Below are 19178 nucleotides of genomic sequence, written 5' to 3' on the forward strand. Positions count from 1 at the left end.
AGGAAGAGTGGGGCCAGTTAGGGACAAAAAGGGGATTTTCACATAGAATCAGAGGGCATGGCTAAGGTAAATAATCAAGTACTTTGCATCTTTCTTTACCAAGGAAGAAGATGCTGCCAAAGTCAAAGTGAAAGAGGCGTTAATTAAGACACTGAATGAGCTAAATATTGATAAAGAGGAGGTATTAGATAGGCTGGCTGTATTTAATGTTGGTAAGTCGCCAGGACTGGGTAAGATGTATCTGAGGATACTGAGGGAAGTAAGGGTGGAAATTACAGAGGCACTGGCCATAATCTTCCAATCCTCTTAGATACAGACGTGGTGCCAGAGGACTGGAGAATTGCATTTGTTCAAAAAAAGGGTGCAAGGATGAACCCAGCAACTACGGGCCAGTCAGTTTAACCTTGGAAGTGGGAAAACTTTCAGAAATGATGATCTGGGACAAAATTAAAAGTCACTTGAACAAATGTGGATTAATTAAGGAAAGCCAGCATGGGTTTCTTTAAGGCAAATCATGCTTAACTAACTGAATTGAGTTTTTTGATGAGGAAACAGAGAGGATTAATGAAGGTAATGTAGTGTACATGGACTTCCAAAAGACATTTAATAGTGTGCCACATAACAAGCTTGTCAGCACAGCACTCCCTCAGTACTGACCCTTCGACAGTGCAGCACTCCCTCAGTACTGACCCTTCGACAGTGCGGCGCTCCCTCAGTACTGACCCTTCGACAGTGCAGCGCTCCCTCAGTACTGACCCTTCGACAGTGCAGCGCTCCCTCAGTACTGACCCTTCGACACTGCAGCGCTCCCTCAGTACTGACCCTTCGACAGTGCAGCGCTCCCTCAGTACTGACCCTTCGACACTGCAGCGCTCCCTCAGTACTGACCCTTCGACAGTGCGGCGCTCCCTCAGTACTGACCCTTCGACAGTGCGGCACTCCCTAAGTACTGACCCTTCGACAGTGCAGCGCTCCCTCAGTACTGACCCTTCGACAGTGCGGCGCTCCCTCAGTACTGACCCTTCGACACTGCAGCGCTCCCTCAGTACTGACCCTTCGACACTGCAGCACTCCCTCAGTACTGACCCTTCGACAGTGCAGCACTCCCTCAGTACTGACCCTTCGACAGTGCGGCGCTCCCTCAGTACTGACCCTTCGACAGTGCAGCGCTCCCTCAGTACTGACCCTTCGACAGTGCGGCGCTCCCTCAGTACTGACCCTTCGACAGTGCAGCGCTCCCTCAGTACTGACCCTTCGACACTGCAGCGCTCCCTCAGTACTGACCCTTCGACACTGCAGCGCTCCCTCAGTACTGACCCTTCGACAGTGCAGCGCTCCCTCAGTACTGACCCTTCGACACTGCAGCGCTCCCTCAGTACTGACCCTTCGACAGTGCAGCGCTCCCTCAGTACTGACCCTTCGACAGTGCGGCACTCCCTAAGTACTGACCCTTCGACACTGCAGCGCTCCCTCAGTACTGACCCTTCGACAGTGCAGCGCTCCCTCAGTACTGACCCTTCGACAGTGCGGCGCTCCCTCAGTACTGACCCTTCGACAGTGCGGCACTCCCTAAGTACTGACCCTTCGACAGAGCGGCACTCCCTAAGTACTGACCCTTCGACAGTGCGGCGCTCCCTCAGTACTGACCCTTCGACAGTGCGGCACTCCCTAAGTACTGACCCTTCGACAGTGCGGCGCTCCCTCAGTACTGACCCTTCGACACTGTGGCGCTCCCTCAGTACTGACCCTTCGACACTGCAGCGCTCCCTCAGTACTGACCCTTCGACAGTGCGGCGCTCCCTCAGTACTGACCCTTCGACAGTGCGGCGCTCCCTCAGTACTGACCCTTCGACAGTGCGGCACTCCCTAAGTACTGACCCTTCGACAGTGCGGCGCTCCCTCAGTACTGACCCTTCGACACTGTGGCGCTCCCTCAGTACTGACCCTTCGACACTGCAGCGCTCCCTCAGTACTGACCCTTCAACAGTGCGGCGCTCCCTCAGTACTGACCCTCCGACAGTGCGGCACTCTCTCAGTACTGACCCTCTGACAGTGCGGCGCTCCCTCAGTACTGACCCTTCGACAGTGCGGCGCTCCCTCAGTACTGACCCTTCGACAGTGCGGCGCTCCCTCAGTACTGACCCTTCGACACTGCAGCGCTCTCTCAGTACTGACCCTCTGACAGTGCGGCGCTCCCTCAGTACTGACCCTTCGACAGTGCAGCGCTCCCTCAGTACTGACCCTCCGACAGTGCGGCACTCTCTCAGTACTGACCCTCTGACAGTGCGGCACTCTCTCAGTACTGACCCTCTGACAGTGTGGCGCTCCCTCAGTACTGACCCTTCGACAGTGCGGCGCTCCCTCAGTACTGACCCTCCGACAGTGCGGCACTCTCTCAGTACTGACCCTCCGACAGTGCGGCACTCTCTCAGTACTGACCCTTCGACAGTGCGGCGCTCCCTCAGTACTGACCCTCCGACAGTGCGGCACTCTCTCAGTACTGACCCTCCGACAGTGCGGCACTCTCTCAGTACTGACCCTCTGACAGTGTGGCGCTCCCTCAGTACTGACCCTTCGACAGTGCAGCGCTCCCTCAGTACTGACCCTTCGACAGTGCGGCGCTCCCTCAGTACTGACCCTCCGACAGTGCGGCACTCTCTCAGTACTGACCCTCTGACAGTGTGGCGCTCCCTCAGTACTGACCCTTCGACAGTGCAGCGCTCCCTCAGTACTGACCCTTCGACAGTGCGGCGCTCCCTCAGTACTGACCCTCCGACAGTGCGGCACTCTCTCAGTACTGACCCTCTGACAGTGTGGCGCTCCCTCAGTACTGACCCTTCGACAGTGCGGCGCTCCCTCAGTACTGACCCTTCGACACTGCGGTGCTCCCTCAGTACTGACCCTTCGACAGTGCAGCGCTCCCTTAGTACTGACCCTCTGACTGTGCAGCACACCCTCAGTACTGACATTCTGACAATGCAGCATGCCCTCCGACAGTCCTGCGCTCCCACAGGGCTGGGAAAATAGAATACAGGGAAAGTCAGTAGAGGAGCAGTGGCAGACCTGTAAGCAAATATTTCATAACACTCAGCAAACACTTATTCCGGTCAGAAGGAAGGACTCGATGAGAACGATGAATCACCTGTGCATAACAAAGGAAGTTGAGGAGAGTTTCAAATCAAAAGCAAAGGCGTACAATACGGCGAAAACAGGTGGTAGGCCAGAGGACTGGGAAATTTTTAGAAACCAGCGGTGGATGACTAAAAAGCTAATAAAGAGGGAGAAAATTGATTGAGAGTAAATTGGCAAGAAATATAAAAACAAACAGTAAGAGCTTCTACAGGTATATAAAAAGTAGCTAAGGTAAGTGTGGGACCCTGAGAGGATGAGACTGGGGAATTAATAACAGGGAACAGGGAAATGGCAGATAATTTAAACCAGTATTTTGCATCGGTCTTCACGGTGGAGGACACTATAAACATCCCAACAATAATAACAACAACAAGAAATGCTGGATTCACTCAGCAGGTCTGGCAGCATCTGTGGAAAGAGAAGCAGAGTTAACGTTTCGGGTCAGTGACCCTTCTTCGGAAGGGTTCCGAAGAAGGGTCACTGACCCGAAACGTTAACTCTGCTTCTCTTTCCACAGATGCTGCCAGACCTGCTGAGTGAATCCAGCATTTCTTGTTTTTGTTTCAGATTTCCAGCATCCGCAGTATTTTGCTTTTATTATCCCAACAATAATAGATGAGCAAGGTGTAAATGGGAGGGATGAACTTGTAACAATCTCCATCATGAGGGAAAAGGTGCTGGACAAACTGATTGGACGAAAGGCAGACAAGTCGCCAGGACCTGATGGCCTGCATCTAATGGTTTTAAAAGAAGTGGCTGCAGAGATAGTGGTCATTGGTCATAATATATCAAAACTCACTGGATTCCGGTAGGGTACCAGCGGATTGGAAAACTGCTAATGTGACACTCCTATTCAAGAAAGGAGGGAGACAGAAAGCAGGAAACTAAAGACCAGTTAGCTTAACATCAGTCATTGGGAAAATGCTAGAGTCCATTATTAAGGAAGGAATAGCAGTTCATTCAGAAAAACATAATGCAATCAAACAGAGTCAACATGGTTTTACAAAAGGGAAATCATGTTTGACAAATTTGTTCGAGTTCTTTGAGAATATAACAAGTAGAGTGGATAAAGGGGAACCGGTAGATGGCGTGTATTTGGATTTTCAGAAGGCGTTTGATAAGGTGCCACATAAAAGGTTATTGCATAAAATAAGAGCTCAGGGTATTAGGGGTAATGTGTTGGCACGGATTGAGGATTGGCTAACACACAGAAGGCAGAGAGTCGGGATTAATGGATCTTTTTCAGGTTGGAAAGCCGTAACTAGTGGAGTGCCACAAGGATCGGTCCTCGGGCCTCAACTATTTACTATCTAAATTAATGACATGGAGGAAGGGACAGAGTGTAGTGTATGCAAATTTGCTGACGATACAAAAATAGTTGGGAAGGCATGTTAGTTAGTTAGTTAGAAATACAGCACTGAAACAGGCCCTTCGGCCCACCGAGTCTGTGCCGACCATCAACCACCCATTTATACTAATCCTACACTAATTCCATATTCCTACCACATACCCACCTGTCCCTATATTTCCCTACCACCTACCTATACTAGGGGCAATTTATAATCGCCAATTTACCTATCAACCTGCAAGTCTTTTGGCATGTGGGAGGAAACCGGAGCACCCGGAGGAAACCCACGCAGACACAGGGAGAACTTGCAAACTCCACACAGGCAGTACCCAGAATTGAACCCGGGTCGCTGGAGCTGTGAGGCTGCGGTGCTAACCACTGCGCCTGTGATGAGGACACAAAGAATCTGCAAAGGGATATAGATAGGTTAAGTGAGTGGGCAAAAACTTGGCAGATGGTGGTCAATGTGGGAAAGTGTGAGGTCATTCACTTTGGTAGGAAGAATAAAAAGGCAAATTATTATTTAGATGGAGAAAGACTACAAAATAGAGCAGTACAGAGGGATCTGGGTGTTCTTGTACATGAAACACAAAAAGTTAGCATGCAGGTGCGGCAAGTAATTAGGAAGGCAAATGGAATTTTGGTATTTATTGCGAGGGGGTTAGAGTTTAAAAATAGGGAAGTCTTGTTACAACTGTACAGGGTGTTGGTGAGGCCACACCTGGAGTACTGTGTACAGTTTTGGTTCCCGTATTTAAGGAAGGATATACTGGCATTGGAGGCAGTTCAGAAAAGGTTCACTAGGCTGATTCCTGGGATGAAGGGGTTGTCTTATCAAGAACGGCTAATCAGGTTAGGCCTTTATTCATTGGAGTTTAGAAGAATGAGAGGTGATCTTATTGAATCATATAAGATTCTAAGAGGGCTTGACAGGGTAGATGTCGAGAATATGTTTCCACTAGTGGGGGAATCTCGAACTAGGGGACATAGTTACAGAATAAGGGGGCACATATTTAAAACTGAGATGCGAAGGAATTTCTTCTCTCAGAGGGTGGTGAATCTCTGGAATTCTCTACCTCAGAGAGTTGTGGAGGTTAGGTCACTAAATGTATTTAAGGAGCAGGCAGATAGATTTTTGAAATCACGGGGAGTCGAGGGTTAGGCAGAGCAGGCCCGAAGGAGGAGTTGAGGCCTGGGACAGATCAGCCATGATCTTATTGAATAGCGGAGCAGGCTTGAGAGACATAATGGCTTACTCCTGCTCCTATTTCTTATATTCTTATGGCCCTTCAGCAATGCAGCACTCCCTCAGTCCTGACCCTCCAACAGTGCAGTGGTCTCTCAGTACGGACACTCTGACAGTGCAGCTCTCCCTCAGCACTGACACTCTTGACAGTGAAGCTCTCCCTCAGTCCTGATACTCTTGACAGTGCAGTGCTTCCTCAGTACTGACCCTCCAACAGTGCAGCACTCTCTCAGTACTGACCCTCCGACAGTGCAGCACTCCCTCAGTACTGACCCTCCGACAGTGCAGCGCTTCCTCAGTACTGACCCTCCGACAGTGCAGCGCTCCCTCAGTGCTGGTCCTCCGACAGTGCAGCACTCCCTCAGTACTGACCCTCCGACAGTGCAGTGCTCCCTCAGTACTGACCCTCCGGCAGTGCAGCGCTCCCTCAGTACTGACCCTCGGACAGTGCAGCACTCCCTCAGTACTGACCCTCCGACAGTGCAGTGCTCCCTCAGTACTGACCCTCTGACAGTGCAGCACTCGCTCAGTACTGACCCTCTGACAGTGCAGCACTCCTTCAGTACTGACCCTTCGACAGTGCAGCACTCCCTCAGTACTGACCCCCGGACAGTGCAGCACTCCCTCAGTACTGACCCTCCGACAGTGCAGCGCTCCCTCAGTACTGACCCTCTGACAGTGCGGCACTCTCTCAGTACTGACCCTCTGACAGTGTGGCGCTCCCTCAGTACTGACCCTTCGACAGTGCGGCGCTCCCTCAGTACTGACCCTCCGACAGTGCGGCACTCTCTCAGTACTGACCCTCCGACAGTGCGGCACTCTCTCAGTACTGACCCTTCGACAGTGCGGCGCTCCCTCAGTACTGACCCTCCGACAGTGCGGCACTCTCTCAGTACTGACCCTCCGACAGTGCGGCACTCTCTCAGTACTGACCCTCTGACAGTGTGGCGCTCCCTCAGTACTGACCCTTCGACAGTGCAGCGCTCCCTCAGTACTGACCCTTCGACAGTGCGGCGCTCCCTCAGTACTGACCCTCCGACAGTGCGGCACTCTCTCAGTACTGACCCTCTGACAGTGTGGCGCTCCCTCAGTACTGACCCTTCGACAGTGCAGCGCTCCCTCAGTACTGACCCTTCGACAGTGCGGCGCTCCCTCAGTACTGACCCTCCGACAGTGCGGCACTCTCTCAGTACTGACCCTCTGACAGTGTGGCGCTCCCTCAGTACTGACCCTTCGACAGTGCGGCGCTCCCTCAGTACTGACCCTTCGACACTGCGGTGCTCCCTCAGTACTGACCCTCCGACAGTGCGGCACTCTCTCAGTACTGACCCTCCGACAGTGCGGCACTCTCTCAGTACTGACCCTTCGACAGTGCGGCGCTCCCTCAGTACTGACCCTCCGACAGTGCGGCACTCTCTCAGTACTGACCCTCCGACAGTGCGGCACTCTCTCAGTACTGACCCTCTGACAGTGTGGCGCTCCCTCAGTACTGACCCTTCGACAGTGCAGCGCTCCCTCAGTACTGACCCTTCGACAGTGCGGCGCTCCCTCAGTACTGACCCTCCGACAGTGCGGCACTCTCTCAGTACTGACCCTCTGACAGTGTGGCGCTCCCTCAGTACTGACCCTTCGACAGTGCAGCGCTCCCTCAGTACTGACCCTTCGACAGTGCGGCGCTCCCTCAGTACTGACCCTCCGACAGTGCGGCACTCTCTCAGTACTGACCCTCTGACAGTGTGGCGCTCCCTCAGTACTGACCCTTCGACAGTGCGGCGCTCCCTCAGTACTGACCCTTCGACACTGCGGTGCTCCCTTAGTACTGACCCTCTGACTGTGCAGCACACCCTCAGTACTGACATTCTGACAATGCAGCATGCCCTCCGACAGTCCTGCGCTCCCACAGGGCTGGGAAAATAGAATACAGGGAAAGTCAGTAGAGGAGCAGTGGCAGACCTGTAAGCAAATATTTCATAACACTCAGCAAACACTTATTCCGGTCAGAAGGAAGGACTCGATGAGAACGATGAATCACCTGTGCATAACAAAGGAAGTTGAGGAGAGTTTCAAATCAAAAGCAAAGGCGTACAATACGGCGAAAACAGGTGGTAGGCCAGAGGACTGGGAAATTTTTAGAAACCAGCGGTGGATGACTAAAAAGCTAATAAAGAGGGAGAAAATTGATTGAGAGTAAATTGGCAAGAAATATAAAAACAAACAGTAAGAGCTTCTACAGGTATATAAAAAGTAGCTAAGGTAAGTGTGGGACCCTGAGAGGATGAGACTGGGGAATTAATAACAGGGAACAGGGAAATGGCAGATAATTTAAACCAGTATTTTGCATCGGTCTTCACGGTGGAGGACACTATAAACATCCCAACAATAATAACAACAACAAGAAATGCTGGATTCACTCAGCAGGTCTGGCAGCATCTGTGGAAAGAGAAGCAGAGTTAACGTTTCGGGTCAGTGACCCTTCTTCGGAAGGGTTCCGAAGAAGGGTCACTGACCCGAAACGTTAACTCTGCTTCTCTTTCCACAGATGCTGCCAGACCTGCTGAGTGAATCCAGCATTTCTTGTTTTTGTTTCAGATTTCCAGCATCCGCAGTATTTTGCTTTTATTATCCCAACAATAATAGATGAGCAAGGTGTAAATGGGAGGGATGAACTTGTAACAATCTCCATCATGAGGGAAAAGGTGCTGGACAAACTGATTGGACGAAAGGCAGACAAGTCGCCAGGACCTGATGGCCTGCATCTAATGGTTTTAAAAGAAGTGGCTGCAGAGATAGTGGTCATTGGTCATAATATATCAAAACTCACTGGATTCCGGTAGGGTACCAGCGGATTGGAAAACTGCTAATGTGACACTCCTATTCAAGAAAGGAGGGAGACAGAAAGCAGGAAACTAAAGACCAGTTAGCTTAACATCAGTCATTGGGAAAATGCTAGAGTCCATTATTAAGGAAGGAATAGCAGTTCATTCAGAAAAACATAATGCAATCAAACAGAGTCAACATGGTTTTACAAAAGGGAAATCATGTTTGACAAATTTGTTCGAGTTCTTTGAGAATATAACAAGTAGAGTGGATAAAGGGGAACCGGTAGATGGCGTGTATTTGGATTTTCAGAAGGCGTTTGATAAGGTGCCACATAAAAGGTTATTGCATAAAATAAGAGCTCAGGGTATTAGGGGTAATGTGTTGGCACGGATTGAGGATTGGCTAACACACAGAAGGCAGAGAGTCGGGATTAATGGATCTTTTTCAGGTTGGAAAGCCGTAACTAGTGGAGTGCCACAAGGATCGGTCCTCGGGCCTCAACTATTTACTATCTAAATTAATGACATGGAGGAAGGGACAGAGTGTAGTGTATGCAAATTTGCTGACGATACAAAAATAGTTGGGAAGGCATGTTAGTTAGTTAGTTAGAAATACAGCACTGAAACAGGCCCTTCGGCCCACCGAGTCTGTGCCGACCATCAACCACCCATTTATACTAATCCTACACTAATTCCATATTCCTACCACATACCCACCTGTCCCTATATTTCCCTACCACCTACCTATACTAGGGGCAATTTATAATCGCCAATTTACCTATCAACCTGCAAGTCTTTTGGCATGTGGGAGGAAACCGGAGCACCCGGAGGAAACCCACGCAGACACAGGGAGAACTTGCAAACTCCACACAGGCAGTACCCAGAATTGAACCCGGGTCGCTGGAGCTGTGAGGCTGCGGTGCTAACCACTGCGCCTGTGATGAGGACACAAAGAATCTGCAAAGGGATATAGATAGGTTAAGTGAGTGGGCAAAAACTTGGCAGATGGTGGTCAATGTGGGAAAGTGTGAGGTCATTCACTTTGGTAGGAAGAATAAAAAGGCAAATTATTATTTAGATGGAGAAAGACTACAAAATAGAGCAGTACAGAGGGATCTGGGTGTTCTTGTACATGAAACACAAAAAGTTAGCATGCAGGTGCGGCAAGTAATTAGGAAGGCAAATGGAATTTTGGTATTTATTGCGAGGGGGTTAGAGTTTAAAAATAGGGAAGTCTTGTTACAACTGTACAGGGTGTTGGTGAGGCCACACCTGGAGTACTGTGTACAGTTTTGGTTCCCGTATTTAAGGAAGGATATACTGGCATTGGAGGCAGTTCAGAAAAGGTTCACTAGGCTGATTCCTGGGATGAAGGGGTTGTCTTATCAAGAACGGCTAATCAGGTTAGGCCTTTATTCATTGGAGTTTAGAAGAATGAGAGGTGATCTTATTGAATCATATAAGATTCTAAGAGGGCTTGACAGGGTAGATGTCGAGAATATGTTTCCACTAGTGGGGGAATCTCGAACTAGGGGACATAGTTACAGAATAAGGGGGCACATATTTAAAACTGAGATGCGAAGGAATTTCTTCTCTCAGAGGGTGGTGAATCTCTGGAATTCTCTACCTCAGAGAGTTGTGGAGGTTAGGTCACTAAATGTATTTAAGGAGCAGGCAGATAGATTTTTGAAATCACGGGGAGTCGAGGGTTAGGCAGAGCAGGCCCGAAGGAGGAGTTGAGGCCTGGGACAGATCAGCCATGATCTTATTGAATAGCGGAGCAGGCTTGAGAGACATAATGGCTTACTCCTGCTCCTATTTCTTATATTCTTATGGCCCTTCAGCAATGCAGCACTCCCTCAGTCCTGACCCTCCAACAGAGCAGTGGTCTCTCAGTACGGACACTCTGACAGTGCAGCTCTCCCTCAGCACTGACACTCTTGACAGTGAAGCTCTCCCTCAGTCCTGATACTCTTGACAGTGCAGTGCTTCCTCAGTACTGACCCTCCAACAGTGCAGCACTCTCTCAGTACTGACCCTCCGACAGTGCAGCACTCCCTCAGTACTGACCCTCCGACAGTGCAGCGCTTCCTCAGTACTGACCCTCCGACAGTGCAGCGCTCCCTCAGTGCTGGTCCTCCGACAGTGCAGCACTCCCTCAGTACTGACCCTCCGACAGTGCAGTGCTCCCTCAGTACTGACCCTCCGGCAGTGCAGCGCTCCCTCAGTACTGACCCTCGGACAGTGCAGCACTCCCTCAGTACTGACCCTCCGACAGTGCAGTGCTCCCTCAGTACTGACCCTCTGACAGTGCAGCACTCGCTCAGTACTGACCCTCTGACAGTGCAGCACTCCTTCAGTACTGACCCTTCGACAGTGCAGCACTCCCTCAGTACTGACCCCCGGACAGTGCAGCACTCCCTCAGTACTGACCCTCCGACAGTGCAGCGCTCCCTCAGTACTGACCCTCTGACAGTGCAGCACTCCCTCAGTACTGACCCTCTGACAGTGCAGCGCTCCCTCAGTGCTGGTCCTCCGACAGTGCAGTGCTCCCTCAGTGCTGGTCCTCCGACAGTTCAGTGCTCCCTCAGTACTGACCCTCTGGCAGTGCAGCACTCCCTCAGTACTGACCCTCCGACAGTGCAGCACTCCCTCAGTACTGGTCCTCCAACAGTGCAGCGCTCCTTTAGTACTGACCCTCTGACAGTGCAGTGCTCCCTCAGTACTGACCCTCTGACAGTGCAGCGCTCCCTCAGTACTGACACTGACAGTGCAGTGCTCCCTCAGTACTGACCCTCTGACAGTGCAGCACTCCCTCAGTACTGGTCCTCCAACAGTGCAGCGCTCCTTTAGTACTGACCCTCTGACAGTGCAGTACTCTCTCAGTACTGACCCTCTGACAGTGCAGCACTCCCTCAGTACTGACCCTCTGACAGTGCAGCACTCCCTCAGTACTGACCCTCCGACAGTGCAGCGCTCCCTCAGTGCTGACCCTCTGACAGTGCAGCACTCCCTCAGTACTGACCCTCCGACAGTGCAGCGCTCCCTCAGTACTGGTCCTCCAACAGTGCAGTGCTCCTTTAGTACTGACCCTCCGACAGTGCAGCGCTCCCTCAGTACTGACCCTCTGACAGTGCAGCACTCCCTCAGTGCTGGTCCTCCGACAGTGCAGTGCTCCCTCAGTGCTGGTCCTCCGACAGTTCAGTGCTCCCTCAGTACTGACCCTCTGGCAGTGCAGCACTCCCTCAGTACTGGTCCTCCAACAGTGCAGCGCTCCTTTAGTACTGACCCTCTGACAGTGCAGCGCTCCCTCAGTACTGACACTGACAGTGCAGTGCTCCCTCAGTACTGACCCTCAGACAGTGCAGCACTCCCTCAGTACTGGTCCTCCAACAGTGCAGCGCTCCTTTAGTACTGACCCTCTGACAGTGCAGTACTCTCTCAGTACTGACCCTCTGACAGTGCAGTGCTCCCTCAGTACTGACCCTCTGACAGTGCAGCACTCCCTCAGTACTGACACTCTGACAGTGCAGTGCTCCATGCACTGCGCTGAAGTGTCGGCCTGGATTATGGGCGCATGTCTCTAGAACTCATAGCAATCTTATTTGGAGGCAATAGTAAGCCATGAATAAATAAAGAATAAAGAACAGTACAGCACAGGAACAGGCCATTCGGCCTTCCAAGCCTGCGCCGATCTTGATGCCTGTCTAAACTAAAACCTTCTGCACCTCCGGGGACCGTATCCCTCTATTCCAATCCTATTCATGTATTTGTCAAGATGCCTCTTAAACGTCGCTATTGTATCTGCTTCCACCACCTCCCCCGGCAGCAAGTTCCAGGCACTCACCACCCTCTGTGTAAAAATCTTGCCTCGCACATCCCCTCTAAACTTTGCCCCTCTCACCTTAAACCTATGTCCCCTAGTAACTGATTCTTCCACCCTGGGAAAAAGCTTCTGACTATCCACTCTGTCCATGCCGCTCATAACTTTGTAAACCTCTATAATGTCACCCTTCCACCTCCATCGTTCCAGTGAAAACAATCCGAGTTTATCCAACCTCTCCTCATAGCTAATGCCCTCCAGACCAGGCAACATCCTGGTAAACCTCTTCTGTACCCTCTCCAAAGCCTCCACGTCCTTCTGGTAGTGTGGCGACCAGAATTGCATGCAATATTCTAAGTGTGGCCTAACTAAAGTTCTGTACAGCTGCAGCATGACTTGCCAATTTTTATACTCAATGCCCCGACCGATGAAGGCAAGCATGCCGTATGCATCTGAACATGTTTAACCGAACGGTGTGTGGGCTCAGATCAGAAATGGCAGAGCCGATGATTTGCACGATGGAGGTGTTGGCCGCCGGCCGCGTGTCACCTGAGGTAGCATATTCCGGTAATGGTACCTACTGTGTTACCACAGGGGTGGACCAGTATGGGGTTCACAATGACACCTGGTGTCCTGTGACCAATCGGACATTGTGCTTTAAACCCAGCACCGTGGTCCAGATTGTTAATGAGAGGATAGTCCCAGTTATTGATGTAAAGGTTACCCACCTCGATATCACTGACTCAGTAGGAGGCATCCAGCAGTATATAGTCACGTTCAGGTACCCCACTAGCCTTCACATTCAACAGATCATACTCTGCATTTTCCACCACATCCAGTGTGAAGCTGTTGGTGAGTTTTCTGCTTTTCCCATTTACTCCTCCTCTAGATCCAGATGTTGTTTCTTCTCTTGTTCCATTATCGTCCCCTTTTGCTTTCCACCATCATCCCTTTTGTTATTTAATCTCTTTTCCCTTCCACTCCAACACAGACCTCCCCTGTTGTTCTTTCCTCTACTCCCTCCATCCTTTCTCTGCCTCTTTACTTGTTTAAAACCTGATCCCTTGTGATCAAAGGTCATCAAACTGAAACATCGATATGTTTCTAATACAGTTCTGGGACTTGTGCAGTACTGGTTTTGGATCCAATTCATGGAGCGAGCTGTGAAATGAACTGTGGAATGTCACTTTAAAGCCTTCATGCAGTCAGCGAATAACGTGTGTTGGCTCATTGTTCTATGTCAGTCAGTTTCTCTTCTGTTTGCTCTGGCAGGTCTTCCTAGTGATTCGAAGATTGTTCAGGTCCTGGAGGATGAATCGCGAATCCGCCTCTCACAGTTTAATCAGAAGGATATCTCCATGGTTTTCAGCAGTGTCATGAAGCTACATCCATCCACCGAGCACCCACTAGTTGAAAACTGTCTCACCGGCTTGGAGAAGAACATCGAGAAGGAGCGTCACCCTCAGACGCTCTTCCTCTTGCTCTCCTACTACAAACTGAAGGCCCAGGCGCTGCAGTCTGACGGTTACAGCAGCGATCAGCTTCTCAACAACCGTAAGATCTTGCGACTAGTGAAGCATACGCTGGGGCACGTCACCAACGTGAGGGATCATGAGATGACCCTGCTAGATGAGATGCTGGCCATATGTTCCCGGGAAGCCAGTAACAAGTCACTGGAGCTGATCTTCAGCTCTCAACTTTTCTATGAGAACAGGCAGGAAAAATTCATCATCAGCTTGGCAGGTAGGGTGCTGCAAAACATTAACCCATCAGTATACCATAACTGGTAAAAATACACATAGCACTTAAACCAGCGCTGAGGCCCATCTTGTTGATCTTTGATTCATGACCCATGATCTTGCATGACAGCATCTAACTGCCTCTTGAATGGTTCTGTAGAGTGAGTCCCCTACCCAGTGACCACTCCAGGTTTTCATCACTGTTTGTGCAAATAATTACTTACTCACAGCCCTCCTTCCAACCTGATATTACTCTTTCACTTGAACATCGGTGATGAATCAGCCACTTCCATTTTACCAGGCCATTCTGCCTCCTCTTTGGAAGGCACTGACTGGGTCAGGGCTTCAGTTCTATTATTACTGATTACCCTCTGCTACCTTGCCTCGTGTATGACCCTGGACAGAGTGTGTCAGAAGGCTATTCTACTCTGAAGGGCATTGTTTCTGAGCCTGGGTATGTCCTCACCTGACCTAAATGCTCGTGACCTTCTCAGCAGAGGTTGCTGCATGAGATCAAGAGTGGAAGGCTGATTTTCCCACTGCCTATCCCAAGGCCGCTGAAGCCGCTGTGTGAGACCCCCAGGGCACTGAGCTCAGGATTCCAGCCTCTGATGCGAGGATATTTCTTTCCACTTCAGAGGAACTCCAGAAGAAAGTGGACAGCATCACGCCCTACACCATGGCACTCATTGCAAAATATATCGCGCGTCATCGACTGCGTGAGACCAAACTTCTGGACACGATCGCAGAGTTCCTCATCAAAAAGGGTGAATACCTGGACAGTAAGGTAATTACTTACCGCTCCTTTAACATAATTGAAAATGCCCTCTGGTATTTTAGAGTTTGGAAAGTTGGGATCAGTTCCGATTGAGGGGAAACAAAAACAATTTTTATTTATTTAGTACCTTTAACGTAATAAAATGACCCAAAGCACTTCACAGGAGCATTCTAAAGCAAAGTTTGACACCAAGCCACATAAGGCGATATCAGAGACAGGTGGCCAAAAGCTTGGTCAAAGAGGTAGGTTTTAAGAAGCAGGTAGATGAGGGTAAAGCAGTAGATCTAGTCTACATGGACTTCAGTAAGGCTTTTGATAAGGTCCCATATGGGAGATTGGTTAAGAAGGTAAGAGCCCATGGAATCCAGGGCAATTTGGCAAATTGGATCCAAAATTGGCTTAGTGGCAGGAGGCAGAGGGTGCTGGTCGAGGGTTGTTTTTGCGAGTGGAAGCCTGTGGCCAGTGGTGTACCACAGGGATCGGTGCTGGGACCTTTGCTGTTTGTAGTGTACATTAATGATTTAGACATGAATATGGAAAAGTCCTGGGGAAAATTGATGTCCAGAGAGATTTGGGTGTTCAGGTCCATTGTTCCCTGAAAGTGGCAACGCAGGTCAACAGAGTGGTCAAGAAGGCATACGGCATGCTTTCCTTCATCGGACGGGGTATTGAGTGCAAGAGTTGGCAGGTCATGTTACAGTTGTGTAGGACTTTGGTTCGGCCACATTTGGAATACTGCGTGCAGTTCTGGTCGCCACATTACCAAAAGGATGTGGATGCTTTGGAGAGGGTGCAGAGGAGGTTCACCAGGATGTTGCCTGGTATGGAGGGCGCTAGCTATGAAGAGAGGTTGAGTAGATTAGGATTATTTTCATTAGAAAGACGGAGGTTGAGGGGAGACATGATTGAGGTGTACAAAATCATGAGAGGTATAGTCAGGGTGGATAGCAAGAAGCTTTTTGCCACAGTGGGGGATTCAATTACTAGGGGTCACGAGTTCAAAGTGAGAGGGGAAAGGTTTAGGGGGGATATGCTTGGAAAATTCTTTAAGCAGAGGGTGGTGGGTGCCTGGAACGCGTTGCCAGCGGAGGTGGTAGACGCGGGCACGATAGCGTCTTTTAAGATGTATCTGGACAGATACATGAATGGGCAGGAAGCAAAGAGATACAGACCCTTAGAAAATAGGCGACAGGTTTAGATAGAGGATCTGGAACGGCGCAGACTTGGAGGGCCGAAGGGCCTGTTCCTGTGCTGTAATTATCTTTGTTCTTTGTTCTATAGGAGGTATGATCAGTAAGATCGCAGATGACATGAAAATGGGTGGTGTTGCAAATAGTGAGGAGGAAAGCCTTAGATTACAGGATGATATAGATGGGCTGGTAAGATGGGCAGAGCAGTGGCAAATGGAATTTAATCCTGAGAAGTGTGAGGTGATGCATTTTGGGAGGACTAACAAGGCAAGGGAATATACAATGGATGGTAGGACCCTAGGAAGTCCAGAGGGTCAGAGGGATCTTGGTGTACTTGTCCATAGATCACTGAAGGCAGCAGCATAGGTAGATAAGGTTGTTAGGAAGGTATATGGAATACTTGCCTTTATTAGCCGAGGCATAGAATATAAGAGCAGGGAGGTTATGATGGAACTGTATAAAACGCTAGTTAGGCCACAGCTGGAGTACTGTGTACAGTTCTGGTCACCACACTATAGGAAGGATGTGATTGCACTGGAGAGGGTGCAGAGGAGTTTCACCAGGATGTTGCCTGGGCTGGAGCATTTCAGCTATGAAGAGAGAGTGAAAAGGCTAGGGTTGTTTTCCTTAGAGCAGAGAAGGCTGAGGGGGGAATGATTGAGGTATATAAAATTATGAGGGGCATTGATAGGTTAGATAGGAAGAAACTTTTTCCCTCAACAGAGGGATCAGTAACCAGGGGGCATAGATTTAAGGTAAGGGGCAGGAGGTTTAGAGGGGATTTGAGGAAAAATGTTTTCACCCAGAGGCTGGTTGGAATCTGGAACACACTGCCTGAAGAGGTGGTAGAGGCAGGAACCCTCACAACATTTAACAAGTATTTAGATGAGCACATGAAACGCCACGGCATAGAAGGCTACGGGCCAAGTGCTGGAAAATGGGATTAGAATAGTTAGGTGCTTGATGGCCGGCACAGACACGATGGACCGAAGGGCCTGTTGCTGTGCTGCATAACTCTATGACTCTAAGAAGCTTCTTAAAGGAGGTGGAGAGGTGTCGGGAGGGAATTCCAGAGCTTAGGGCCCAGGCAGCTGAAGGCACGGCTGCCAATAATGGACCGAACATACGAACTAGGAGCAGGAGTTGGCTGCTCGGCCCCTCGAGCCTGCTCCGCCATTCAGCAAGATCATGGCTGATCTGCTTGTAAGCTCAACTCCACATTCCTGCCTCCCCCCGATAACCTTTCACCTCCTTGCTTATCAAGAATCTATCTACCTCTGCCTTAACAATATTAAAAGACTGCTCCACCGCCTTCTGAGGAAGAGTGTCCTCCATCACTAAGACTACCTATTTCCATCTCTGTAAATTTGGGGATGCATAAAGGCTACAATTAGAGGAGTGTAGAGATCTTGGAGGGTTGTGGAGCTGGAGGAGATTACAGGGAGAGGGAGGGGTGAGGTCATGGAGGGATTTGGAAACAAGAATGAGAATTTTAAAATCAAGATGTTGCTTAATCAGCAGCCATTGTGGATCAGTGAGAGTAGGGATGATGGGAGAATGGGACTTGGTGCAAGCCAGTACACCAGCAGCAGAGTTTTGGATGACCTCAAGTTTACAGAGGGTAGAATGTGGGAGACCAGCCAGGAGTGCATTGGAATATTCATGTCTAGAGGTAACAAAGGCAAGGATGAGGATTTCAGCAGCAGATGAGCTGAGGCATGGCAGAGTCAGGTGATGTTACGGAGGTGAAAATAGGTAGTCTTAGTGATGGAGAGGATATGTGGTCAGATCTGACACCAAGGTTGCAAACTTCGAGACTGCTCAGATACAGAAGCAGTCTGTGTCTGTATGCAGCAAGACCAGAACAACAGGCTTGGGCTGATAAATGGAAAGTAACATTTGTGCCACACAAGTGCAGGCATTGACCATCTCAAACAAGAGAATCTAACCATTTCCCCTTGATATTCAATGGCATTGCCATCACTGCATCTCTCACCATCAACATCCTGGGGTTTACCATTGAGCAGAAACTTAACTGGACCAGCCATATAAATACCGTAGCTGCAAGAGCAGGTCAGAGACTGGGAATTCTGCAGCGAGTAACTCACCTGACTCCCCAAAGTCTGTCCGCCATCTACAAGGCACAGGTCAGGAGTGCAATGGAATACTTTGCACTTGCCTGAGTGCAGCTCCAAAAACACTCAAGAAACCCGATACCATCCAGGACAAAGCAGCCCACTTGAAACATTCACTTCCTCCACCACTGACACACAGTGGCAGCAATGTGTACCATCTGCAAGATGCACTGCAGGAACTCACCAAGGCTCCTTCGATAGCACCTTCCACACCCGTGACCTCTACTACCTTGTAGCACAAGGGCAGCAGATGCATGGGAACACCACCACTTGCAAGTTCCCCTCTAAGTCACACACCATCCTGACCTGGAACTATATCGCCGTTCCTTCACTGTCGCTGGATCAAAATCTTGGAACTCCTTCCCTAACAGCACTGGGGTGCACCTGCACCACATGGACTGCAGCGGTTCAAGAAGGCTGTTCACCATCACCTCCTCAAAGCCAATTATCGATGGGCAATAAATGCTGGCCTTACCAGCGATGCTCACATCCCATGAAAGAATAATAAAGTGTGCTTCAGCCTCGAGACAGTTGCCGGGGATAGGGATGGTGTCGGTAGCTAGGAAATGGCGTTTGTAGTAGATACTGAAGACAATTCCTTCAGTCTTCCCAATATTTAATTGGAGAACATTTCTGCTTATCCAGTACTGGATGTTGGTCAAGCAGTCTGATAAGTCAGAGGGAGTGGAGGGGTGGAGAGAGGTGGTGGTGAGGCAGAGCTGCGTCTCATCAATGTACATGTGAAAATTGATGCTGTGCTTTTGTATGATGTCACCAAGGGACAGCATGTAGAGGAAAAATAGGAGGAGGCTCAGGACAGATAAACTGGAGGAACTATTGAACAGACTGGGAGGACGATCCAAAGAAAAGGTCTGCAGATAGGGAGGGTGATCCCATGGAGTGGTCAGTAGATAGGGAGGGTGATCCCATGGAGTGGTCAGTCGATAGGGAGGGTGATCCCATGGAGG

At 49.9% G+C, this 19178-nt stretch overlaps 1 protein-coding gene across 1 annotated transcript in view; it reads left to right on the top strand.

Moving 5' to 3' along the window:
• Positions 1–19178, top strand: part of fastk (Fas-activated serine/threonine kinase) — a 223642-nt gene that overhangs the window by 65763 nt on the left and 138701 nt on the right. The window contains exons 3-4 of the mRNA XM_068031041.1: positions 13641–14111; positions 14746–14894. Of these exons, the coding sequence (XP_067887142.1) occupies positions 13641–14111; positions 14746–14894 (620 nt within the window). The remainder of the gene's footprint in view (positions 1–13640; positions 14112–14745; positions 14895–19178) is intronic.

The sequence above is a fragment of the Heterodontus francisci genome, chromosome 5 (genome assembly GCF_036365525.1).
Source record: "Heterodontus francisci isolate sHetFra1 chromosome 5, sHetFra1.hap1, whole genome shotgun sequence".
Lineage (NCBI taxonomy): Eukaryota > Metazoa > Chordata > Chondrichthyes > Heterodontiformes > Heterodontidae > Heterodontus > Heterodontus francisci.